Source organism: Gasterosteus aculeatus, chromosome Y, assembly GCF_964276395.1.
Source record: "Gasterosteus aculeatus chromosome Y, fGasAcu3.hap1.1, whole genome shotgun sequence".
Taxonomy (NCBI): domain Eukaryota; kingdom Metazoa; phylum Chordata; class Actinopteri; order Perciformes; family Gasterosteidae; genus Gasterosteus; species Gasterosteus aculeatus.
In genome coordinates this window covers 3,211,754-3,239,638 of record NC_135709.1, presented here as the reverse complement: position 1 = coordinate 3,239,638, position 27,885 = coordinate 3,211,754, and the positions used below count along the sequence as shown (strand labels likewise).

At 44.8% G+C, this 27,885-nt stretch overlaps 1 protein-coding gene across 1 annotated transcript; it reads left to right on the top strand.

The window, feature by feature from the left end:
* The first annotated feature begins 7,791 nt into the window (after positions 1–7,791).
* On the top strand, positions 7,792–26,746 carry LOC120809178 (splicing factor 3B subunit 3). Its single transcript, XM_040162817.2, has 27 exons — positions 7,792–7,934; positions 8,543–8,651; positions 9,071–9,226; positions 9,497–9,667; positions 10,024–10,196; positions 10,571–10,712; positions 11,084–11,196; positions 11,489–11,626; positions 11,760–11,863; positions 12,007–12,172; positions 12,254–12,349; positions 12,655–12,727; positions 13,092–13,243; positions 13,444–13,599; positions 13,832–13,987; positions 16,080–16,223; positions 16,877–16,999; positions 17,102–17,256; positions 17,664–17,838; positions 19,459–19,664; positions 19,881–20,037; positions 22,255–22,380; positions 23,006–23,218; positions 23,384–23,482; positions 25,258–25,401; positions 25,515–25,619; positions 25,753–26,746. Exons 2-27 carry the CDS (start codon positions 8,582–8,584, stop codon positions 25,891–25,893), a joined length of 3,654 nt encoding a protein of 1,217 aa, XP_040018751.1. The 5' UTR covers positions 7,792–7,934; positions 8,543–8,581; the 3' UTR covers positions 25,894–26,746.
* The last annotated feature ends 1,139 nt before the right edge of the window (positions 26,747–27,885 follow it).

Sequence of the window (27,885 nt, the reverse complement as noted above, 5' to 3'; positions counted from 1 at the left end):
TGAGAGGCGTCGGTTGCGTTCGTCAGTCCGTACTCGCGCGAAGATGCAGACACAGCACACTGCAGGCTTTCTTTTGGTTTTACACAGATTTGTTTTGAGTGTTGATTTCAATAGCCACACGGATAAAGGGCCTTGTTGTGTGTGAGACGATAAGTAGTTTAGAGTGATGGGATAGGGTGCCCGTATGTGTGAGAGATGGAGAATTAAGCAAAGTAGTTTCAAATGATGGGATTACACGTGCGTTCGTACGAGCGCACGTTCGCGTGTGCATGTGTGGAGAAAAGAAAATACCCCCCCCCACATGTGCTCTCATTTCCTTTTCTCTTTTTGACAAAATACCCATCATGGTAAATCAGCAGGGTGCACTTACGTATTGCACATCAAAGTCCATAGACTTAATGTTCACAGGGGGCCTTGGCGTTCGCCTGTTCGTTTTTAAACTGGACGCACATCGCACCATTTGTTCAGCTCATTAAGCACTCGATTTGCCCACACACACAGTGCCCTGAGAAAGTTTATTATTATTATATATTTTTTATTTATATATATATATATATTTTATTATTTATTAATATATATATATATATATATATATATATTTATTTATTTATATATATATATTAAGTTTTACATTTTAAAATAGTTTTTTTTTCCTTTGGACGTCCGTTTTGTAGATCATGACATCAGGATTTGTTGTTCGGCAGCATCTTCTCTTTGTGTCGGAATCACTCTGCGCTTTGACTAATCCGAACTAACGCGGTACAGATTACATTCGTGCGAATGTAGCAGCTTTTGTGTTCACTAGCAAAATACTTTTATTCTCGGAATCAACACACTGATCGGCCCCTGGCTGATGCGTTGTGTCGGCCACGGACCCTGAAGTCTCAAGGCATTCCACAGAAGGGATTTACATTTCAAATCTATTCTCACCATTCTCAGAATGTAGCAGCAGTATCAAGTGTGTGTGAGAAAGTGTGTGAGTGTGCGTGTGTTTGTGTGTGTGTGTATACTGCACAGGGTTTAAAGGTAAGAATCCTATTACTCGTAATCCTCTTGGCTCAGTGCTTAGTCTTTCAGCTGATGTCTGATACTCTGTGATTTCATCACTGTGCCTCTGCGAGTAAACATGTCACATCTGTGGCTTCTGTTTCATACTTTTGTGTTTGTTTGTGACAAATCATCAAACACAGACAGTGGTTGACACATGCAGGCCCAACTTTAAAGCTGCTTGCTAGCTTAGCGGGTTAGTTTGGCAAGTTAGTTTAGAAGGTTAGTTTGGCAAGTTAGGTCAGCAGGGTAGCTTAGCGGGTTAGTTTAGCAGGTTAGTTTGACAAGTTAGTTCAGCTGGGTAATTTAGCGGGTTAGTTTAGCAGGTTTGTTTGGAGGTTTAGTTTAGCAGGTTAGTTTGGCGGGTTAATTTGACAAGTTAGTTTAGCAGGTTAGCTTAGCGGGTTAGTTTGGTGGTTTAGTTTAGCAGGTTAGTTTGACAGGTTAGCTTAGCGGGTTAGTTTGGTAGGTTAGTTTAGCAGGTTAGTTTGGCGGGTTAATTTGACAAGTTAGTTTAGCAGGTTAGCTTAGCGGGTTAGTTTGGTGGTTTAGTTTAGCAGGTTAGTTTGACAGGTTAGCTTAGCGGGTTAGTTTGGTAGGTTAGTTTAGCAGGTTAGCTTAGCGGGTTAGCTCGGTGGTTTAGTTTAGCAGGTTAGTTTGGCAGGTTGGCTTAGCTGGTTAGTTTGAAAGGTTAGTTTGGTGGGTTAGCTTAGTGGGTTAGTTTGGCAGTTTAGTTAAACAGGTTAGCTTAGCGGGTTAGTTTGGCGATTTAGTTTATCAGGTTAGTACCATTCAATTAGGCCCCAAGAAAGTTTTATTTTTTATGTTTACAATTATCCACCATGGATGAGAATCGTTTGGGTCTTTCCTGATACCAGTGCTAAAACGATACTTGCCCGGTAAATAGTCATAAGGAGTCAATATGAAGAAAACAACGAGCGCGCATTCTTGGTCATTACCTTACGGGAGTCAGCCTGGGTTGCTTTGGAAGGAAATTAAATCCGTCCGTTAGTAAGCAAGAATTGCTAAACCCCATTACCATTACATTACCAGTAAACCCCTAGTTTACAGTATACGTACATGCTCTGTAAGAGCCGGAAGATGTATTACTTTGTTGGAATTTTGGGAATATTAATCATTTAATGTATGGTCATTGTGCAGGAACTAAAGATATGTAACATATATTGAAAGCCTTTATGTTGGATTGACGCTCCTTGTGTGTCTCAATGTATTGACGTCATGAATGCAGCAGGTGCAACACAGAGGAGCTGCATCAGGCGCGAGAGCGTATCGTTTATCTACCTTGAGACAGAATGTATGAATCGTATATTAAGTTAAGCTTTGCTGCGTAAAATGAAGACAAAATCAAAATGATCAAACTATCTTGTCATTCGCGTAAGAAAATGAAGTCACGTGTCTGTAGGGCTGTCACGATATGAAATTTTTGTTGTGCGATTATTGCACCAACATTTATTGCGACATTATTGCAATTTTCAGACAATTTTATGCCACTGATAACATTATGACAATGTAATAGCACAGTAATACAAGTACACTCTTTCGAAGACCAAGAATGTTTTATTTGTCAGACTAGTTAGTAGGGGTGTAACGATTCATTTTAACAACGATTCGATTCACGATTCACGGTTGCCGATTCGATTCATGGACGATCTGGGTTAATTTAGAACGATTCGATTCGATTCAGTGACTTGAAATCGATTCAGTAACTTTACTGGACAGTGCAGGCAAAGTTTGTGGGACTTGTCTGCGTCTGACTGTCTGCGTTGTTTAATCCCACGGCGCCTTAGTAGATGGCCGGAAAGATTCGTCGTGTTTCCGTGGTTTTTTATTTGTCTTCTACATATTCTACAAACAGCGACCGACTTATTTAGAACACCTCCGTGTTTGCAAAAGCCAAAATGTTGCCACGCGCCGCTGCGTGCTGATGACGTCACAGACGGGCAGACTGAATCGAGTAACGTTTAACGTGTCTAAAGTGCTAAAAAACAAACACACAAACACACATCCACACCGTTTTTGTACTTAAATCAGTTCAGTTTCCAAGTATCAATACAATCGATTATGTACCATTTCAATCGATTTGTAATCAATATATGTCGTCCGGAATGGCGATTTGTGGAGTACAGATCGATTCAGTTGGATCGCAGGAATATAAATCAATTAATCGATTCAGTGAATGAATCGTTACACCCCTACTAGTTAGATATTAGAATCGAAATGTGAAAAAACACATCTTAAGTGAATAAAACAAATAAAAATAAAAAATAAAAAAGTGTCTCTCCCATTGTTTGAAATATCTTCTGCCTCCACATTACTTACATTCTGCTCGTCCCGGGTCTTGGTTTGTCGTAACTCATGACATGCACTTTTCCATATGTAGCCAACCACGGTTAAATCTACACTTCCCGGCGCAGTGAACGATTCCTGAGCTACCGTTTTAAGAGAGCGTCCTGCTTGTATTTTGAGCGTCTCCCTTTAAAACCGTATGAATTATTACAAACGTATATCTCAAATGAACCACATGAACAAGGGTGTAGCGACGTTCCCTCTATGTCATTTGTTATTGAGCCACAATCGAGCTGCAGACACAGTGACTTAATTCCCTTACCCGAACTACATTTGATCTTTTTGTTTTGTCTTTATTTTACGTAGGATTTTTTTTTCTCGTAAATATACAAATGAAAAATTCTGTCACACGGTGGGAAAACGATATGCCTAATGCTGCTCTCTGTGTTGCACCTACTGCGATAAAACTGTCAGGTAAAAGGTAAAACAAGTTTGCATTTAGTGTTTTGTGTGTATTTATATTCACAGTATACTTCAAACATGTAATGTGTTGTTCAATTTGAAGAAGAAAAAACGCGTTGGCAATTTAAAAAAATTAAATTAAATTAAATTCGTCAATTGTCATTTGTGCTTTTTAAAAAAAATTAAAAAATTAAAAAAAAAAGGAGTATCGGTTCAGGCCCCTTTCAGGCACCGGCATTACCATCAGGGTCGTAAAAAGCCAAAGCCATGTGTCAACACAATCACCACAAACCAGATGGGAAGACGACACCTCCACAAACGACCTTTAGCGGCATCTATTTAGGAGACACGAGGAGAAAAATCTTCATCTCGCGATCTCCATCTCTTCTTCTGAGCAGGTGCGGCCGCCCCTCCGTCTACTCTACCCGTCTACCCCCCTCCCCTCCCCCCCCCCCCCCCGGCTGCTGTTGTCTCTTAGCAACGCCGGCAGCCCAATCGATGGAGGGGATGGAGGGAGAAACGAGAGCGACAGAGGGGGTGAATGAGGGGAGTGAGACGACAAAAGGCAAGAAGGAGGTGTGGGGGGGGGGAGTGGGGAGGAGGGCAAACGGGTGTCAAGTGTACAAAGCGAATGAGGAGGTAAGGGGAGATGTGGGGGGGCCGCACAAAGAGGGGGAGAAAGGGGGGCTGAAGGGAGATAGAGGGAGATGGGAAATGCACTATTGGAGGTGTAAATGTCAAGCTCCCACCAGGTCACGCGCATGTATTGCCATTTGGGAGCAGCATGTCAGAAGATAACGCAGATACGGCACCGTGCGGGTTATAACGAACGCAGCAGACGTCACATGTTCGTACAGACCCTCCTCCCGCAGCTCCCTCCACCACCCGCGAGCAGCGTGCTCAAAGGCTCACCTCGTCCGGCCGGTGTCCCTGCGTCCTCCTCCTCCTCCTCCTCCTCCTCCTCCTCTCGGGCATCCAGCGGCTGTCGGCCGGTTGCGTCCGAATCCGAATGCGCGCGTTCTCCCTCCGCGGACGCGCGCGGCGCGGCGCGACGAGACAAAGGGAGGCCGGAATGACGCCGGCGGATTCGAGCTCGCTGCGCAGAGGCACCGGGCGCCTTCCCAGCGTCACCGCGGCTGAGCGCGCCGGCTGAGCAGGAGAGGCAGGTCTCCTCTCCGAGGAGGCGGCGTCGGTCCGGCGTCTTCCTGGGAGGGACCCTCGTGTTTCCCAACCACACACATGAACCCCGGTGGGCCGCGCTGTCACTCTCCCGAGCGTTTCTGCACAACTTCCTGTTTTCACAATTAAACAGCTGTGTGCGCCATTGAAATGCATCTGCATCATTGACTATACATTCATACATACATATATCAATCAATCTCTCTCCTCTCTCTTTCTCTCTCTCTCTATATATATATATTTTTATTATTATTTATTTATTTATTATATATATATATTTATATATATATTTATTATATATATATATATATATTTATATATATATATTAAATGTATAAAATATTAATTAATAAATATGTGAAACCCTTATATTTATATTTGTGTCATGTACATACCTGCACAGAATGGCTGACCACATGCACACATATATGGATATATACATATTGGATTGGATTGAAATGGGTCGTCTGCATTCGACCGAAGCCAATCTGAAACTCTAGTTTGCTAAAGATAAGGATCACAATAATGTATATCATTTATGATCAAAGTGAAAACCTATTTTTTTAAATCACACTTTAAAATAATTTATATATAAATTAGGTAAAAGCGGGATTATATATATATTAGGCTGTCAATAGAAAAATTAACTAATTAATCGTACATTTTGAAAATCAATAAATTGTGACTACCTTTGGTTAAGTTTATTGAGTTTGTTTTTCTTCTAGAGACTAAATCTTACACCTAATGAGTAATCACCTTAGAAGGCGTGTATTTCAGTCACTGTTTTTTAATGCGCATGGGCAATTTTGCCCTTTTCCCTTGTGTATTTCAACGCTGCACATATATATAAACATATATAAGTATATGTATGTACAAGGCCGTCGGGGCACCGGAAGGGGATGTAGTAACCCAGACGGTCGCCGGCGGGAGGTCTTTTTCTCTCTCTTCTCTTCTTTCTCCTATTTATTTGTCTCCTAGTCCTGCATCTTGCGCCTCATTTTGTCCATCTCCGTCTGTTGTTCTTGCATCCATCTCTACAAAAATGTCACTCTCCTCTTTTTTTAAGTTCTGGCGGACTGTTTTTTTGTCCTGAAAACGTTGGATCTTGGTGATCAAGACCTGATCCCCTTTGGCAACGGTACCCTCCATCTGCCGGATCTTTGGGATCAGGCCCAACTCACTGAGATCACTGCCTGTGACCACCTCGTTGGTGGTTCTTCTCGTGGCTCTTTTGTAAATCGGCCAGAGAATCCCTTTCGTTTGCTGAGCAGTTTGTGCTTCCAGCTGGTGGTGGTTGGCCTGCTGCTTTGTGCAGCTCCTCTTGTAGAGAAACATTGCTGGGGAGTCACCCTGTTACTTTAGACTCCAAGGACTGTTGTTGGTAATCAATTTCTGTCTTTTCCTCCAGATCTATATATTTCTGTTCCCAGGTCTCGTTGTTGACCGTGAATTCAGCACTTTTGACAGTGAGTGGCTCTGTCGTCTCCTCAGGTAAACCGTCGTTCTCCCTTGGTTGTGGAAAACACCACAAACGATCGGTTTTAGGTGGACGTCATGGGCGATGTGAACGAATGAGATGGTGCGAGATCTTGCACGCACAGGGACCATTTTTCTCTAGGCTACTGAAATGCGATACACAACATTTGGTGGCCAATACTATTTTGTGCTGAAAGGAAGCTATTTACTTACTATTTCTAATTTCGCTCGTAACCGTATTGTAACAGCAATAAGGTACTTGAGGCAGTACTTTTTCTTCAATAATATAAGTTAATAGTTTGGGGGTGTTGTTACTCGAACTGTTACATCATTGGACGATAAAGCACAGCCTCTTGTACCTTATTCCTCAAACATATCTAGATATCTGATATCTAAACACATTTGGTGTGGATTGATGACAGAGAGGGTAAATGTTATTCTTAAATATTGAATGAAGAAACAATTGGGCTCCAGCAGAAGGGGCCCTTTTCTTATCCAGGGCAAAAAAACTAGGGGTCTATCTGAGCACGTACACCACCGCTCGCCTACTTCCGATTCGACAGTCGTCCATCTCGACTGACCAACATCTTTTCAAACCAATAACCCCAACTAACAGCGGTGGATTTTAAGTGATGGAAGCTTTTGGTTATTACAGGAACGTATTGTTCTTTTTTTTTCATGTCAGAGTCATCTTAACCCGAGTGTATGACTAAGCTGCACACGATATTAGTTCCTGCTCGGCTGGAAGGGCCACATTTCCCTTGTTTTGTGGATGCAGCACATAACGTTAACGTTAAGGTGTAAGTTCAAGGCAATGTTGGACAGTCTAGTGTTGTTATGGCCAACAACTGTGTAAATCCAAGAGAGTTCGCTCCATGTAAGTGTCAATCGGTCACCGCGTTGACCATCTTAGTCTGTTGTGTGGATGGAGAGGAGAAGGCCTGTTTCTCTTCTGAGACCCTCTCAGTCATATTATTATTATATATAATGTCATACATATTCTTGTCTATGTATTTGCATGAAATGATGCTCACAGAGATTTGGAAGTTGGCATAAGGATTTTTGTGCTGAACATGAAATGCCAATGCCCAGCATTGGGCATAATGTCATGGAATGTTGAACATATTCACAGATATAATTATACATTAGTAAAAATATTACGCACATTTGTTACATTAAATTGTCGTACTTTCCAAAACAAGAAATGTACAGAGAAAATGCGTTCAAAACCGACATACTCGCTTCTCTGACTTCCAGGCCTTTGTCGACATCTGCTGGAGCCTTTGCAACAGCACAGCGAGTCTTTTCAGTCAGGCGCCCGCGGGACACCTCACGTGACGACGCTTCGGTGGACGAAGGACCCACAAACGGCGGCTCGTCGTCGGCTTCCAGTTTGACGGAGATAGTTTGCGTACATGAAAACACATCCGACTTAAATCAGAAGCATCTTATCTAACACGCCGGTAAATATTGCATTGTGCTACTCTACAGCTCGTTGGTGTTCAGGCGGACGTTGTATGCATGTTGAGTTGACTTGGTCACGAGTTGTAAAGCACAATGGACGATCGCGTCAGGCAAAAGCGGCGCTTTCTATGAATGGGCTCCCAGTCCGTTGTAGACAATACATTAACTCTCTGTGCGATTTGCTGCAACGTTTGCGCCGATTTTAATCACCGAGGCAAAAGCTGTCGGACGTTTTCAAAACAAACCGACCTACGAAGCGGTGAAGTTGGTCACTTGCGTCCGCTAAGCTAAGCTAGCGCTCGCGGTTGTTGGCACGTAGCGTTAAGTTGGTCAAACTAACGTCAACGCGACGCGTTAAACACGTTGGGCCTCACACTTTTCGCACACGATGCATTTCTCTTGAGTCGGTAACGTTAGCTTGCATTAATCGTACCGCGGTAGCAACAACAGGCCCGGCTCAGTTCCGTTTGAAAATCCCTCTTAAAACGTCCTGCGCCGAGGAGCCCGGAAACGGTGGCCATGTGGAAATAAACTGTTGTCGGATACTGCGCGCGGAGGCCGTTCATTCACGCTTTTCTTTCCCACCCCAACTTTTCTTTCTGTGCAGGTTTGACCTGAGCCAAGTGCTCTATTTGCATAAGGAGCCATGTTTCTGTACAACATCACCCTTCAGCGCGCCACCGGCATCACTCACGCCATCCACGGGAACTTCTCAGGTGAGATCGCTGCTGCTGCTTTTGACTGTTCCATTAGTCTCTCCGGCCGTTTTCCTCCTCTTTTTGTCATCTGTTAAAGAGCTAAAGTATGAAATCAGACGTCTTGGTGCTTTGTGTGTGTGGGGGGGGGGGACTCAGGTTAAGGTTGAGGCCACAATAACATCAGCTGGCCTTTTCTTTCCCACAGGACGAGCTGAGCTAAACACTATGGACCGCTTCTGTAATTTGATTAGTTGAGAACTGCAGAAAGTTTACATCTTCTGTAGCGACTGCAATTTTATTTCGACGAAAGGAGATCAGATTTTTGTGGTGAAAATGCTGTTAAATTCACTTTCAGGGAAAGCAAAGCCGTGCTGTGTTTTGCTTCCGTTGAAGGCTGACGCGCCAAATGCTGAAAATCGATTATTGTGTCTCGGTAGGAACCAAATTGCAGGAGATCGTTGTCTCCAGGGGAAAGATCTTGGAATTATTGCGGCCAGATGCCAACACGGGAAAGGTGCACACGCTACTCACCGTGGAGGTGTTTGGCATCGTTAGGTCCCTGATGGCCTTCAGGCTCACTGGAGGAACCAAAGGTAAGAAGACAAGGATGCATGTGATACAAACAAGGGTTACGGAGTCAAAGTCAGTGCTGTAAAGGCGTTTTGCCTCAGAATGAATGTTATGAAGGTCGATGTATGTGCACAGCACAGAGGGCCGGGAGTTTTTCTTCTTTCCATAGAAGTCTTTTGACTGCAGCTCAATGAACTCACAAAAGTGATTCATGATTTGGTCAAATGCACGGTTCTCTAACTCCTATACTACATTTAGTTTTGTGTTTATTCCTGTTTTCTGCACGTTTGTAGACTACATTGTTGTCGGAAGCGACAGCGGTCGAATCGTCATCCTGGAATACCACCCATCAAAGAACATGTTTGAGAAGATCCACCAGGAAACGTTCGGGAAGAGCGGCTGCCGCCGCATTGTCCCCGGGCAGTTCCTGGCTGTCGACCCAAAAGGCCGAGCCGTGATGATCGGTACGAAGAAATAGCAAGTGTCACAATGTTCGCACGAGTCCGGCGGTTTACTCTAAAAAGTTTTGTATTTTTCATTTCACATGGTCATGTTTGGTTTCCCTCCAGAACACAGAACAATGCCTCCATTTTTTTTTTTTTTTGCTGTGGTATCTGGCGCACACATACGTTAAAAGTTAATTGTTAATTGTATGCAGCAACAGTCTCAGCAACACAATTAATGAAATTGAAACAAGGGATGTTGCTATCTTTTAGAATTGGCATCGGGAACAAGATGTTTGTGTCTTAAAGGACAGTTATGCATTTTTTTAAAACATGGTACACAAGTTAAATGAAAGGCCTTTGGTTCCCCTGACTAGGAGCGATAGAGAAGCAGAAGCTGGTGTACATCCTGAACAGAGATGCGGCCGCCCGGCTGACCATCTCCTCTCCCCTGGAAGCACACAAGGCCAACACACTGGTCTACCACGTAGTAGGAGTGGACGTCGGCTTTGAGAATCCTATGTTTGCCTGCCTGGAGATGGACTATGAGGTACGGTTATTAAAATAAGTCAACGTTGTACTTATTGGCAGTTTATTCAATCGGCTGCACGGTGGAAGTTAAAATGCACCGGGACATGGCGTGTTTAGAGGGATAACATTGGCTCACACGAAAGCTCGGTGAAAGACAAGAACGTTGTCAGCAGACAAAACCGTAAGGCTGGTATTTGTGGGAGCAATGGTTAATACTGCTCGCTGTATTAGTGCATATGTATCGCTGTCCGCCATGCCAGCTTGATTGTCACTTACAATGTTAAATCCCATAGAATCTGATCTCAAGAAAAGAGTGGGGCAACCTGACTGCGTGATATTGGACACTTTCTGAAAACCCCCAGATTCCCGTATGTTGATGTTTGCTCTTTCCAGGAAGCTGACAATGACCCGACGGGAGAAGCGGCCGCCAACACTCAACAGACGCTCACCTTTTACGAACTTGACCTCGGATTAAATCACGTGGTCCGCAAGTACAGCGAGGCTCTGGAAGAGCACGGGAACTTTCTCATCACTGGTAAGCGTCCGCGCACGTGCAGTGGTCCACTCCACTGGAAGAAGAGACAATAGTTTAACCAGTTATTAAACATGGCAGGCCTCACGGCCGTCGGTCACAGTTGGAGCCAATAAGAACTGGCACGGCTTCAAATAGTTATCACCCATGTCGAAGCGTTGTTGATGTGATGAGTTTGTCATGTCTCTTCTCTGATTTGCCGTGGAGAAAGAATTTGCATCTCTGATCACGGCAGTTTTCACCCACGCAGTAGCAAGTTTAAGGATTAAGTGGAAAACTTAATAATATTATTATTATCCATGCTGATTTTGGATCCTTTTATATGTAGTTTGTAATAATAAATAACATCTCACACGTCGTCTCCCGTTGTCTAGTTCCTGGCGGCTCAGATGGACCCAGTGGAGTTCTGATCTGCTCCGAAAACTACATCACTTACAAGAACTTTGGGGACCAGCCTGACATTCGGTGTCCCATCCCACGCCGCAGGGTGAGTCCTAAATGCAGAAATGCATCATACTTTTACACACTGATACAGTACGCTGGTGGGAATGCGCGCGTGTATCTGTGACCATCTGAGCGGAACTCGTCTGCAGAGCGGTCGATAAGTGTAAACTTAAAAAAAAAAATGGCACCATTATTGCATCCTGTAAAAAACACTGGTACAGCTCTATTACTGCACAATTCCACTTATTTTATGTGCGTCCGTGTCAGTGTTTTTTGTGTCTGTTGGCACATTTATTTTGATTCCTTTCTCCTTATCCTCCTGTTCCATTCTGCAGAATGACCTGGATGACCCGGAGCGCGGCATGATATTTGTCTGCTCAGCTACTCACAAGACAAAGTCCATGTTCTTTTTCCTGGCCCAAACTGAGCAGGGAGACATCTTTAAGGTTACCTTGGAGACAGATGAAGAAATGGTGAGTGGAGATTAGGGATTGATAGAGGCTTCACTGGGGTGTTGATTTTATTTTCCCATTTCTAGATCGATTAGTTCCCTCAATACTTTAGCACAAAATATTGATTCATAGGGGCGTCTGTGTTACTTCTCAGGTCACAGAAATCCGGCTGAAATACTTCGACACGATCCCTGTAGCAACAGCCATGTGTGTCCTGAAGACCGGCTTCTTGTTTGTGTGTTCAGAGTTTGGAAACCAGTAAGTATTTCGATTACCATTGGCAGACTACAATTTTCACCCATTTTGTTCTTTTCTTATAGCACTTAAACTTGCATTCTGTCTTTTGTGTTGCTGTGTTCTTCCCCTCATTGTTGCATTTGTCTTTCTGTCGTTTTCCTCAGTTACCTTTACCAGATCGCCCACCTGGGCGACGATGATGAGGAGCCCGAGTTCTCCTCTGCAATGCCGTTAGAGGAGGGAGACACATTCTTCTTCCAACCTCGCCCCCTCAAGAACCTTGTGCTGGTGGACGAGCAGGAGAACTTATCTCCCATCATGTCCTGTCAGGTTTGTGTGTGTGTGTGTGTGTGTGTTTGTGTGCACGGAGCAGGTTTGCAGTGCGTTTGACTCTTTTGTTGTTTTGAACAGATTGCTGATTTGGCCAATGAAGACACTCCACAGTTGTACGTTGCCTGCGGTCGAGGGCCGCGGTCAACTCTGAGGGTCCTGAGACACGGACTAGAGGTACACACATACACACACACACACACATACACACACACACACAACGTGAAACCTGCATGCATGCAGGCCAGGGCACTTACACACTGCTGAAAAGTGATGAGTTTTTTATGTCTCTTCTCTGAATATAATCTGAAGATTCTATCAATGCACTGATTTCAGCAAAAGCACCGGGTGTTTTTATATCACAAAGTGGTTGCCATGAAAATGCTTTTATTGCTCACAACAACAAACAAATATGTATTTAGTATTTGACTAACTTTAAATCCTTTTCACTTCTCTACCTCCCTCTTTCTGTCTCTTGTCAGGTGTCGGAGATGGCCGTGTCTGAGCTGCCCGGTAACCCGAACGCTGTGTGGACCGTACGCAAACACGTAGAAGGTAACCACCGTTTCAGGCACCGTCCTTTTTTCTTTCCTTTCTTTGAAACGAAATTGATGGGAACAACAGAGACGTCCGAAACTGTTCATGTGTGCTGTCAACCAATAGTTTACATTATATCTTGTAAGTAAATGTATTTATTTGCAAATGAAGGCTCCATTTTTTTTTTCTTCAAATCAATAGCGCTGCAACTAACCATTATTACTCCATGAATTTGATTTAGAAAAACATTCATTTCTAAGCCACTGTTCAAAAACAAAACTGACTGAAACAAATTCACAATGCAAAAAATTATCATTACATCTGCCAAATATATATATATATATATATTATATATATCAAGAACGACATTTTTTTTCATTAGATGAATTTGATGCCTACATCATCGTATCCTTCGTCAACGCCACCTTGGTTCTGTCAATCGGGGAGACTGTAGAGGAGGTGACGGATTCTGGATTCCTGGGAACGACGCCGACTCTGTCCTGCTCCCTGCTCGGAGAAGACGCACTGGTGCAGGTGGGTGTGCCTTAAACATCGTCTTCATCCATGCTGTGGATGATATTGGGACAATATCCATTTTCCCTCCCCCAACTGTGTCTTTACAGGATAAACACGTAGCATCACACTTCATGAAAAAATAAAATAGTAGATGCAAAGTCATCGACGTTACGATTTCTGCCACTCACTTTGTTTCCTGTCCCCGCTTCTCCGCGCAGGTGTACCCAGACGGCATTCGCCACATCCGAGCGGACAAGCGTGTGAACGAGTGGAAGACTCCGGGCAAAAAAACCATAGTTCGCTGCGCTGTGAACCAGCGGCAGGTTGTAATCGCCCTCACCGGAGGCGAGCTGGTCTACTTTGAGATGGACCCGGTAAGAGGAAAGAAAAGATCTTCAGCATTTTGTGTCACGTGCCGCTTCAACCTTCTAACAAGTGGCAGATATTTATGGTTTTGTCAAGGGGAATGTGAGGTTCATCTTCTCCAGCAGACCGCAAACAAAAGGTTCAAATAAGTCAACAAACCTTGTTCTCGTAGTAGCATGGTGACCCGAGGAACGAGCTGATCCGATCAAACCGTTTCTCCCTTTTGTTTCCTTCCTCTAGTCCGGCCAACTGAACGAATACACGGAGCGCAAGGAGATGTCTGCCGACGTCGTCTGTATGAGCCTCGCTAACGTTCCCCCCGGCGAGCAGCGCTCTCGGTTTCTGGCCGTGGGACTGGTTGACAACACTGTCCGAATCATCTCCTTGGACCCTTTGGTATGACATGCAAGCACTCTGACACATTGCCCTGTAGGTGTTTGGTCATCAGAGCCAAAATCCTGCTCGCGTTAACCGGTGCCCCATTCCCCCAGGGCGGCGCTTTGTCAAACATGACCTTTTGACTCCCTACGGTCCCCAGAGAAGAATCCTTTGCTGTTTTTTAAAATATTTATTTTAGATTTCGTACTTTGCCTCACAGTTCTGTCAACCAGAACAGGTGAGCAAAGTCCCATCCACGGTACCAGAGTGCAGTCTGACTTTGATAAGTTCTCTTGCTTATTTCAATTATAAAATATGAGCAAACTGGTGAGGATGAAGTGACGCCATGTGAGATTGTGTAGGGCTGCAACTAACGATTATTTTGATAATCGATGAATCTGAAACACATTAAAAAGCTTTAATTTCCAACCCTTTATTCTAAAACAGAACTGCAAATTCACGTTGCAAAAATACTTCAGAAAGTACAGGTTGCTCCTTGAACATAATTGAAAAATACAAATCAGAAAATGTAACAGGATTTGTTTTAACGTCAGAACTTGTTCTCTACACCACACTCGCAAACACACCCCCATGTTCACTTGAAGCTTATTCATTAAATGACTACCATCATTGTAGTGCAAGTTAAGTGTATACAGCTAAAAAACAACAACAAAGTGCTATGAGGTGAATTTAAAATGGCATTTGTAAATAAATGCATTAGTAGAAGCTGAGTGTGTGTGTTGCGCACTGACAGATAACGTCTTCTCCATCAATTTATCCCTTCGCTTCAATATGTTGGATTCATGTTAACGTGTATTTAAAGACCATAAATAAAATTCTGATTCTGAAGACATTTATATTTGTGGGGAAAAAAATTGTCTTATCAACCAAAACTTTTGCGACCCCCCCCCCTCCCTGCAGTACCTTCGTGGACCCCCTGTTGAAGACCTCTGCATTAGAGGCTTCTTAGTTAGCTGCGCGCTGGTTTAATGGATCACCGTGTGTCTCCCTTTACAGGCATTACATCAACTACCGTAAAACACACAGTACATGCACAAGCGCACTAGACTACCGTAAATGACAGCATTAAACACACACAAATATATTTGTTTAACAAAGCACAAAATCTATACGAGACAACAGATCGAAAAACGAATGGTCCAAAAGAGGCGGGTAAATAAAAACGTGTCTTAGTCCTGCTTTTGCTGCTGTTGTTAGCGAGCTAACGCTAGCTTGATCAGCCGGATGACGAGTAAACAGGAGGCTCGTTACGTTCCTCGCGTCAAACGTGGTGCTTCCGCGCGACGTTACGTCGACCTTGCATATTTTTGGCCATTGACACACTTTCAGGGCCCCAACGTGTCGCGCGTCGAGCGTGACAGTCAGTCATTTCGGTCTTTTAGTAAACTGCCGGCGCCGCTGGCTCCTCTTTTCCGCTACGTCGGCTCGGCGTTTTTTACTTTTGCTCCACGCGCATCGCCGCAACCTGAGTGACGTAGCGATCGCGCGACACAACGGAGCGATAAAGAAATTCGTTGCCAACGGTTTTAATAATCGAATTTTATCGATTTGTTATTCGTTGCAGCCCTAGTAGTCTTATATTAAATGTAAAAGTGGTGCATGCCGATGTTGAGCAGAAGTTGCCACTGCTTGCGGTGCAACTTTAGTAATTAATCGGGGGAAATCGATGCTGACTAGGGATGAGTATCGTTCACCGATACAAAACAATTGACAAGTTATTTTTTTTTTAATTGCTATTGCATTTTTTCTTCTTCAAATGAAATATATTAACGGTAAAGGACACTGTTAATACAAGTATAGTTGTTGCAGACGCGCACTCTGTGTCTGCTGGTGGCAGCGTGCTCCCAATAAGCTTGATTTCAATCGGCTCATTCTGTTCCCAGAATAGTGAACTCGATTAATAAATGACTACATTCCAATGTCTATACCACTCAATGTATTCTAAGAGACCAGAAACCCACAGAAACGTGTAAATGCATGTTTCATGTACATGTAGACACATGTTTCTGTGTGCACTCTTTAGCGTGAGTGTTTTTTTGAGGTCTTATCCTTTGTGTCTAAACGTGTAAACCCTCTTCATCCCGTTCAGGACTGCCTCCAGCCGTTGAGCATGCAGGCGCTGCCGGCCCAGCCAGAGAGTCTGTGTATTGTTGAGATGGGAGGCGTCGAGAAGCAGGACGAACTCGGAGAAAAGGGAACCATTGGCTTCCTTTACCTCAACATAGGGCTGCAGGTATTCCTTCACATTCTGATTCTCAAAATTGCAGTAGACAATTACTTCTAGCTCACACTATTTTAGATGAAACCAGGTTTGGTGGAGGTTACGACGCATTAATCACACCCCTTTTGAAAAGTACAGACAAGATGTATTGTAGCTGCGCCAAGTAAGCTGCTTTGATGGAAGTGAAAAACTCAATTTCATGAATAAATAGTAAAACATACATAACACAGGTGTGCTGATCAATGTGGAAGCTAATTTGAAATATACATGAAAACGTATACAAAGACATGCTCCGACACGTTGAGCTGTAATACCCGAGCGCCATGTGTACATTTGTGAAAATGCTGCAGCAAAATGGGTTAAAAAAAGTGAATGTAGCTAAATATAATGTTTGAAAAGGCTGAAAATAGGAAGACACTTGACACAAAATGCTGCTAATCTATAATGCAAATCCCATATAAACGTACAATAATAAACAAACTTTTACCAAAATCTTAGAGTTTTCAGATTAATCTCAAACTCTTAGCACTGTAAAAAAAAAAAAATATATATATATATATATATATATATATAGAAATGTTACATTTATCATTCCAGAAGGTTATTGTCTTGTATATTCCAGATCGTGGCACCTAGTGAAATGTGTGTGTGATTCCCTCTGTAAGAACGGCGTGCTGCTGAGGACTGTGCTGGATCCGGTGACGGGTGACCTGTCGGACACCAGAACGCGCTACCTGGGCTCACGGCCCGTCAAACTCTTCAGAGTCCGGATGCAGGGACAGGAAGCTGTATGTGGCTCTTTAACATTTATTTTTTAATCATTTACGTCATCTTGGAGGTCAAATGGTCACGTATTGATTTGAGAAATGGTCGCCTCCTCTCGCTGGCAGGTCTTGGCGATGTCCAGTCGCTCCTGGCTGAGCTACTCGTACCAGTCTCGGTTCCACCTGACCCCCCTGTCGTATGAGACCCTGGAGTACGCCTCTGGCTTCGCCTCGGAGCAGTGCCCCGAAGGCATTGTGGCCATTTCCACCAACACGCTGAGGTATGCACACGCAACAAGGCTGACTTATTTGTTGGGTGGGTCAGAATAACGCCTTCCTTCTTCCACCAAAGTGAATAGTAAGAAGTTACAGTGTTTACTGATCACACCACATTTACTGGTAATTTACTGTAGCTCCATAAAGTCTTCTAGTGATCTAACAGTCAGCAGAAACCCTCGATTACCCTGTAAATTTCAATTAATGTGGTACAGAATGCCTCCGTTTTCTCTCACAGTGAGACTACTGGAGCTTTTTATAACCTCTGGGCTCGAACCTCTTTGTTTGGCCTCGCTATAATAAAGGCTCTATTCAGAGAGCCGTCAATCTGACTTCTGCGCCCCTGAATGCCGCCAATCATTTGCAACCGCTCGCTCACTTCTCCTGTTTACGTCTATCTCGCGTCCGGCAGAATCTTGGCTTTGGAGAAATTAGGAGCCGTCTTCAACCAGGTGGCCTTTCCTCTGCAGTACACTCCCAGGAAATTCGTAATCCACCCGGAGACCAACAACCTCGTCGTGATTGAGACGGACCACAATGCCTACACCGAGGCTACCAAAGCCCAGAGGAAGCAGCAAATGGCTGAGGTACGGAAGTGCAACGTCGAGGAAATCACGCTGTAATGATGCAACTCTGCTTTGGTCCCTGACTGTCACATTTAGTTTTTTTTTTTCCAATGTTCAGCGTTCAATTTTAAGTGAGCTTGCAAATGTTCCAATCCCTTTATAATGAAGCCACTCTCGTCTTTGACAAATGCACAAACGCGCTCGCAGTGTGTCTCACAGCAGGTTTGGCAGGCTGGGGGTCAGGGTGGTTGCAGAGGACATGCAGGCTGAGCATTACGATGCCCCGCTTTGACTCCAAATTGATTATCAATAGATAGCTTAAGGTCTCTGGATTCTGTGTTTTGGCAAAAATGAAAATACCCAATTTGTTAAGGAAAAATGTTGTTTACTCTTTGTCCCGACCAAAGCATAAGGATGATAGTCTGGTAGTCACTAAAACCGGGGTGGGCAAACTACGGCCCGCGGGCCAGACCCGGCCCATTGGGTGTTTGGATCCGGCCCGGCGAGTATTATGAATTATAAATTATAGTAACGACCGCTGTAACACTTCCCGACTTGAGTTTCCCAAAGCTCGATGACGGCAAAAGACCAGCATCGATCTTTCTCAACTCAGCGGCATAACAGGCCCGCGGGAACGCGCCGCCCTGCGCGCTCAGTATAACAATCGGGGAAGCTGATGGTTTTCCAAAGCTGAGCGACGCAGGTTGGCTTTGTGATTTAGCTTTTGCTGCAGACACACTGACACACACGAATGAGCTGCACATGAAGCTACAAGGGAAAGATCAGTTTGTGCATGAAAATGTACACAAACGAGAGAGTGAGAGCCTTCAAAGCCAAGTTGACTTGGAATTGGAACTCACTGATCTTCAACGTGACGCCGTCTTAAAGGAGAAGTTCAACCTTAACCTGGCTGAATTCTATGCTTCACTAAGCGAAGCCAAGTTTGCAAACAGAGGAACGCTGGTGTTGTTTGGCTCTACTTCGGTGGTTGAGCAGACGTTCGGCGTGATGAAAACCAACAAATCACGCCACAGATCCCAGTTAACGGATGAACACCTCAGATGTGTCCTGAGAATTGCCACAACGAATCTGACACCAAACTATCATGCACTGGCACAAAAAGGGGGCCCAGCAACACCGTTACCACTGAAATGCAATGTAATGTAAAAACGTTCACTTTACTTTTTAGTTATTGGCTTTTACTTATAATTTATATTGGTTGACATGAACACTCTCCATCCATCTGATGCCGGCCGGCCCGTTAGTTAAAAGTCAATGTGGCCCCTGAGCCAAAAGGTTTGCCCACTAAAAGAACTTTTTCTTTCCATGTTGACTGGAAAGTCATCGCAAACTTAACTATTTTTAACTTTTATGAACTCATTGAATTTAAATTCTATAAATATATATTTATAAAACCCCCACAAATGTACTAATTCGAGACCTTACTCAGACCCTCATATCAAGTTAGTTTCTCATCAATTAGATGAGTATCTCTGTTCCTCGGGAATGAGGAGGTTAACGTCAAGACCGGGTTCTAAATCACGTTCGCCTGAACGGTTTGAATGTCAACACTGACACACAGTCCTCTCTCGAGTGTGTCCACACGCACAAATGCAAAGCCGTTCTCCGTTGCCTCCGCAGGAGATGGTGGAAGCTGCTGGGGAGGACGAGAGGGAACTGGCTGCCGAGATGGCCGCCGCCTTCCTCAACGAGAATCTGCCCGAAGCCATCTTTGGTGCGCCCAAAGCCGGAGCTGGACAGTGGGCCTCGCTGGTGCGTCTCATCAACCCCATACAGGGCACCACGCTGGACCAGATGCAGCTGGAACAGAACGAAGCCGCTTTCAGGTGAGCGGGTTCAATTTCAGGGATTTGCGTGAATATCCTGGTAAGTGTTCACGTTTCATTCCTTGTAGCGGCCGCATATGTAACATGTTACGCAGTGTTGACTTTCAGCGGTGTTTAATATCTGTGTAGAAAAGCTTTTCTAACTTGTTCTGGATTTTACAACTTTTGAATTTGTCCCAAATCCGTCTTTTCCCTTTTTGTTTTGGTATCTTTCAGCGTCGCTGTGTGTCGGTTCCCCAATACTGGCGATGACTGGTATGTTCTGGTGGGCGTGGCCAGAGACATGATCCTCAACCCCAGATCAGTGAGCGGTGGCTTCATCTACACCTATCGCCTCGTCAGCGGAGGCGAGAAACTGGAGTTTGTGCACAAAGTAGGTTTAACGCCTGAATTCAGCTATAAATGAAAGTGCTAAGTGCTTTGTTTGCAGGTTTTTATTTATTTATTTATTTCGTCCCTGCAAAAGCACCTCGAGGAACTAGATTTTATATCAAAACGTTCAGAGTCAAACACTACCTGCCAGATGTTGGTGACAAATCAAGCATGCTACACCCTGTGCCGGTCTACAATCCCATTAACAATCCCTTATCTTGATAATGGATGGTGCGGTTTGCACTGGAACTGCAAATCCCGGAACTATAAATCTACCGGGGAGTGATTGCAAAGTCTAAAATAAGTGAATCCTTTTATTAGGATTCAGAGGATTCACGCAGCATAGTTTAAGTGCAAACCAGAAACGGCAAAATAAAGATTAATATCTAAAGAAATAAGTATTATAAATATGCATCCGTAAAGATGAAAACGATCCCCAATAACTGAAATGAAATGGAAAAATACAGACCGCGGCTGTGTAGCTGTTATTGCACAGCATTTCGGTTCTTCGAGGGTTGCGTGTGTCTGCCGGTTGTGCAGCCTGACGGCAGCAGGACGGCTTGTTTGTAAAGGACACTGAAGTCTGGTGTTAATGTTAAAGTTCAGTTGTAATGGTAAAAAAAAGAAACGCACAAGGGAGTGAAAATGAAATGTAGCCAATTTGGCTGTGAGGTTCTTGGGGTCGGACGCCTTCACAGACATTCTTCTTTGGGAGGGTTCCATCCTATCACATCGCACTGGTCTGATACAGAGGTGCTCCGTGCGATGCCTGTTGAGAGGGGAGGAAAAAAAACAACACTGCCATAGGAAGAAGAGCCTCAAGGGAAGATTTATTCACAGATGTTCCTGTCGGGTTACTCCCAGGAAACATGAGGAGGATGGAGGGCAGCGGGGGGCAATCGGCCCACTCGTCTTTGTTACCTGGTGTGGACTGAAGGGGGAAGTGGGTCATGAGTGTGGTAACAGTGATGTCGGCCATTTTTTTCACGTTGGAGGAATTTCCCAACCACTTGACCAGATCAGATATTTGAAATGAGTCCATGTGGTCGAAGTGCGCTTTTTTTTTTTTTTTTTTTTTTTTCTTTGTCAAGTGAGGCACATACGGGACCAGATAGAAGGCAGAATGCTCTTCATACCCACGTAAATACACACACATATTTGTGACGACAGACTAATATCTTGATCTTTTATTATCAGCTGTGAGATCTCTACAGCGTCATGTTCCCCTCCAACCGTTTGTCCTTTCACTCCCGGGCAGCGTTGCCGACTGCAGTCAGAAGCATGTGCTCGTTTCATGCCGTTCATTTAATTTAAACACAATTTCAATTTCTGAGAAAATATAACATGGATGTTTTAAACGAGCAGTTTGAAAGCTGAATTCGTCGACTGGTTTATATTTTGGGGTTTCACAACAAACGCTGTAGCTCCCGTTTTTTGTTACGGGCAGTAAATGTTGCATCTCAAATGGAGCGCAGTTAACATCTCTGCCACGGAGCGGTCTGTGCAGCACAACAACGCAATACTGGCCGTTTTCCCCCCCGTTTGTAAAATTGTGGCGTGATGGGCGAGCAGCCCAAACCGCTCTTCAAAGACGACCCTAACGGTTTGCGCGGAGCGAACGGAATGTGCCCCCTCACAGCGGAGTCCGAGCCGCTGCGAGGGTGTTAACGCCAGCCGCCCATAAACGTCCGGCCTGGAGTGAGCGAGTCCTGCGGCGAAATGAAGTCCCTGCAGACTCGCCGCCTTTTTCTGGCTTAACGACCGTAACAAAAATCTTTTGTTTTTACCAGATAAATTCAAACTCGTGACCACTTTTAACGTTGTTTGAATATTACGCTTCACTTGACTGCTGTAATAGTGGGTTGTGCCTTAACATACGATTCCTAATCTTTAATGTGTGGGTTTCGTTGGGTACTTATTCAGTCAGTCTGTTCCCAACAATACGTGGCGGTGCGCCCGCCTCCGTTTGTCTGTTATTCCCATTCGCACATTCTCCCGTTTGTTCTTCCGACGATGACTTTAACAGCCCCGGCCTTGGCACTCCTCAGACATTGCATCTCACTTATGACCGAAGCAGGATTCGTCTCACGCTGTGTTTAGTGAGACATTGGATCCCTCTTCAAAAAGATGGTGTTCTACCCCCTTTCTGTTTTTAAACAAACCAGCTGCAGCTTCAACCGAACGCCTTGAATAATTGTATGAGCGTTGTGATTGGCAGACCCCCGTGGAGGACGTGCCCCTGGCCATCGCGCCGTTCCAGGGCCGAGTCCTGGTCGGAGTCGGCAAACTGCTGAGGATCTACGACCTCGGCAAAAAGAAGCTGCTGCGCAAGTGTGAGAACAAGGTGAGACACGGCCGCAAATCCAGCACTAAGCAATGCACCTCGTGTCGCTATTTGTTGGCTGTTAAATGTGAGTCAGTGCGGCAGTCACATTTAACTACATAACTATTTCATTTAATTGTACATTATTCGCCTTGCACCACCCGCCTTTTGGATTATTAAAGAGATCCTGGTGAAGAGGGAAAGAAGTTTCTCAATCACAAATCTACTAAGTGAACGTCGCTTAAAAGTCCACCCGTAGTTATGTTGTGGACCCAAAATAAAATAATATTGGGATATTTTTTATGGCGATATCCTTTATTCCTGTGAAACCAAATCCAGTATTGTGTCAGCTCCAACCAACCCTGTCAAAGACTTGCATCTAACTCAATTTGACTAAAAAAAACCTTGAATATATAGAATTTAAAGCTTCCGTCCTGTGACGAAAAATGTTAATTTTAAAGGACGGCACACATTTTCAATCTCATTTATTATTTAATTCAATAATAAATCTTCCTTTTGGTTTAAAAAATCACTGGAAAGCATACGTCTTAGATCGGGATCTTTCTGAGAGTTGTTTGCTTTTCTGCTGATCAACGAAGTGCTAATAAATAACCAAACGAGGGCCGTGTTGCCCCTCTGCGTTTAGCACGTCCCCAACCTGGTGACGGGCATCCACACCATCGGCCAGCGCGTGATCATCACCGACGTCCAGGAGAGCCTCTTCTGGGTGCGCTACAGACGCAACGAGAACCAGCTCATCATCTTCGCCGATGACACGTACCCCCGCTGGGTGACCACGGCCTGCCTGCTCGACTACGACACCATGGCCTGTGCCGACAAGTTTGGCAACATCAGCATCGTAAGAGAAAACAACCCCCCCCCCCCCGGAATACGCTAAAATGGGAGATGACCCGTAAGGCACCGTTGCCTAATTTGTTGTGTCGGATACAGAAATAGTAACAAGTAGTAAACTGTCGGCAGCCCGGTAGGACTACTGACCAGAGGAACGTCTCCATTTTCTCAGGTGCGTCTACCCCCGAACACCAGCGACGATGTGGACGAGGACCCCACGGGGAACAAAGCTTTGTGGGACAGAGGCCTCCTTAATGGGGCGTCACAGAAGGTACGTAACATGTACTCAACGGGCTTCGCCGGGTGCAGGCTCAGATAAAAATATATATATATATAACGAGAAAGCTAATAAAGAGGCTAGGCCGGGCCGTTATCGCGCGAGCAGATACTGCGTTGTCCTTTCAGCGCGTGACCAGACTATTCCCCAGCGTTGTGGCACCGGAACGAAGGGAGAGCAACAGAGAGTTTTAATGTTGGAACCTCAGGCTCGGAGTTGTCTTTGATTAAGAGTCACTTGGTTGAGCCCAAAGCCACACACACGTTTTAATGATTCGGGCTGCTGCTGCCGCCAAAATGTGGTCCGCGTCCACTCTTCTGACCGCCAACGCAGCGACACACATGCACACCATACCGACTGCATAACACCGTGGGCCACAAGTTTAGCCTGCTCACAACTACACGTGTAAACACACACACACACACACAGGACTCATTCCATATTTAAATGCTGGTTAAAAACTGTTTAGGTAGCTGCACTGGGAAAGTCCCTCAAAGTTACACAATATGAGTTGTCCTTTGACACAATGTCGGAGGCTATTTTTACCTCCTGTGCACAATGATTGAGAATTTGGTTTGAGGGAAATGACCCGCGTCTGCGTTTGGTTATGGGTGATCCCCCCCCAAGGAACTTAATTATCTATACACGGCTTTGCAAACCGCCGTCTTTTTTTCTATTAGGTTATATGCGTTCTGCTTGTATTTGATTAATGGATCAAGGGATCAAGGTCACGAACATAGCGGCCCGTTGAGCCAGATGAAAGGACTTAACTGTCTTAACCCCAAATGTCAGAGCGTGTGTGGGGCTGTTTTCTATCGTGGAGTCCAAGCGGTCTCTTGGGGGAGTCCTTCCTCGCGCCTTTCGTGGTGAAGAAACGAGAACTTCTTTTGAGTCCTGCTACTCGCCGCCGCCCCCCCCAAGTCCATTTGGACTTGATTATCCTCCTTGTCTGTCGAGACATGAGGACAGCGCGATCGACTAAAATGTTGATTTATACTGGAAACTCTTGTTAGATAAAATATGTTAACTGTTTTTCTTGGGGACAATTTGCTGTTTAAAGAAGGTGAAATGTTGCAATACTAAGCATATGGCATTATTGTGACAATATCACAAGTATTGTGACCAAGTATCTTGATAACATTGCATCGTGGGACCTCAGGTGACTCCCACCCTGCTGATTCTCGTCTCTGATCATCGACAAAGAGGGTTGTTGATGGTTATTTGATTAGAGCTGATGTGTCCTTGACCGTGAATAGTTCATGTCCTTTAATTGCAAATAGTTTGTCGGGATGGATTATTTTGAGACGTAGATTTAGCAGATAGTGGAGTGAAATATTTTTCTAGGCTTATTCAAATCTCACCTTCCACGTGGTCTGTTGCAAAGAATCATCTGAGCAGCAGGCAATTGGAAACGAGCACGAGGCCGATGATTTGATGAGCAAAAAGTCCACAAATCAAACCGAGCCCAACTCCGTATCCCCCGCTGCCTCTTAAGAGGCCGTTGGACACAAAAGCAGAATGGGAGAAAATAATTGCTGAACTAATTTGCATTTAAATGATAGTTATATCAATTGCATTTCAGCAACGTATTTCATACACTGCGGCAATTCAGTGCTTTTGACATGAGCAGGAACCATCGTTTTAGTGCTGATAGAACAGTTTTTGAAAATCTGATATCGTCGAGTTCTGCCAGTCAGCAGAAAGCAAATGTGGCTGAATTATCCCCCCCCCCCCCCCCCCCCTTCCAACCACCACCATTTTTCCTCCAGGCTGAGGTGATCGTGAACTACCACGTCGGCGAGACCGTGTTGTCCCTCCAGAAAACCACTCTGATCCCTGGCGGCTCGGAGTCCATGGTGTACACCACTTTGTCTGGAGGCATCGGCATACTGGTCCCATTCACTTCACACGAGGTATGTCTGCACACACACACACACACACACACACACACACACACACACACACACACATATATATATATATGACATTCACTATAAATGAGCCTTTTCTACTCTGTGTTCTACAGGACCATGACTTCTTCCAGCATTTAGAGATGCATATGCGCTCTGAGTTTCCTCCTCTGTGCGGCAGAGACCATCTCAGCTTCAGATCCTACTACTTCCCAGTCAAGGTTTGTGTTGCCTTTTCACGGCCGCGCTTCCTTTTTTTTTTTTTTTTTTGTTGAGGAGATTTAATGTCACAAATGTGCAATATGGACCAGAATGCCTTCAGTCTCATTTGGTGCTCCCCGTGTTTCCTTCCAGAACGTGATAGATGGAGATCTGTGTGAGCAGTTCAACAGCATGGACCCTCACAAGCAGAAGAGTGTGGCTGAAGAGCTGGACAGGACGCCGCCCGAGGTCTCTAAGAAACTGGAGGACATTCGCACTCGCTACGCCTTCTAAATAGCTAATAGCGCACTCACTAGGCCCATTACACACCAATCCTTCTCTGCCACACTGGGCCTCGGCTCGGGACCTTGATTGATGGGCATTTATGGAAGGTTTAACAGCACACGATGTCACATGCTTGAATGCAAGTCGCAGGCACCTCTGCTGCTTTGCAAATACATGCATTTAAGACTAAAAAGGGCCAGACAAATGCCCACGTGGCCGCGTTGCCATCCCTCCGCGTGCACACTTGCAGACCCGGTTACAATGAACTTTCCTTTGAGTTTTTTTTTCCTTTTTGTCTCACACACACACACACGTCGACACCATTTATTTGAAACATCGCAGTGGGTGTCGGACAGCTCTTAACGTTCTTCACAAGTACAGCTGTCGCCAAACCACGCGGCTCACGTGGTCGGCGTTCACGCGCTGCCGATGTGAAATGAGTGTGTCTCTCTCTCTCTTTTGGACCCCCGACAGTAGACACCTACAATCTGTGAATACTTTTTTTTAGCGAATCCCAAGCACCGCTAGTTATGAACACGATCGATTTCATGCCGCGTTACTTTGACAGAATACCTTTTAAATGCCGAGAATTTTTTTAGTGTTTGTTATTTAGCCCGGTGGAGTTTCACATTGTGTTTGATCGCAGCTGTGAAACGGGGCCACAGTTCAACAAGTGTTGCCGTACTGTGTCACTAGACGACTGCTGAGCTCAGACTAAATAAGTGGGTGTTTGTCTTGGTCCTGTAAATTCCCAACCACAGGCATCGCATTCCTCAGTAGTCACTGAATTTAGTCAGGGGTTTGTGGGATTGGGACCAGTGGTCTGTTTTTGTAAATAAAGTTGTTTCTTTGTGCGTTATGATACCATGTGTTTGTGTCATTTCCTGCCGCTGTGTGGGGTTTTTACGACCGTCTCAATCAAATAAACCGATTGGAAGTCCAATGACTGTCTGAGAACTCCTGATTTATAGCATATACAGAAAATTTGTTTTTGATAGCAAAAAATAAAATATTTTTCTCAGTTTATATATTGCATACTTGCTTTTTTTTTTTATTGCAGTGCAACATTTTTGCCAACAAATACTGTGCATGCCAATACAAATATAAGCATGTTGCTGGGATGACTTTTTAGTTTGAGGTGCAATTTGAACAACGTGTCAGGCTCATACAGGACACTTGGTTGCATGGCAGAAGGGAACTCCTGTGGTGCTCCAACTTGATCAGACAACTTGCTGCCGACGTCACTGGCATCATCTCGGCAGGCGCCTGTTGGTCAGCATCTCGGTGATGTCTTTACAAGTTCTGTATGATATGACTATTTCATAATGTCTTTGAAATGTATCTAATGATGAACAATTCGAGCCGCTTCAAAGATGACAGCGTTATGCGCTGCCACACAGAGGGACCCCGACTCAGTTTGGAATTGTCCTTGGTCTGGTTTGCCTGGCAGGTCTTCCTCAAATGGCCCAATGGAAATTCAGCCGGGTGAACCATAGACGCTCAGAAGTTCATATCAAAGCAAGCCGTCCTGGTACGGACCAGCAAACTGACCAGGAAGTTGCCCGACTCGCTGTCACATGCATGCTGGATTGGCAAAAAAAACAAAAACAAAGTGGACTTTTTCAGAAGCAAACGGGATGACAAAGATGGAACCGATGCAACCTCAATCTGCCAAGTGTTTTGCTGAGTGTGCTGCACATTTCTTTCCGCATTCTAGCTTCCCGGCTTTGGGCCGTGCAGACTGTGGGACATGCGTTCAGAGTGCCAGGAGCCGGAAGGGGGTGGGGGGGGGGGGGGCCCCTGAAGGCTGCTCATCGCAGCTGTGAAAATGAGTCCCAATGCCTCACGGGGTTGTTACGCTCAATTAACCTGTCATGCAGTCCTGCGTGTCCACGGGGGCCGGGAGCAATCACAGTTTGACACGTTGAGAGAGTTTGAGGGTTATGGCTTAGTAGCTTGATCGGGAGATCCTGACGGTTAAGAGAGACTGTGGCAATAGTT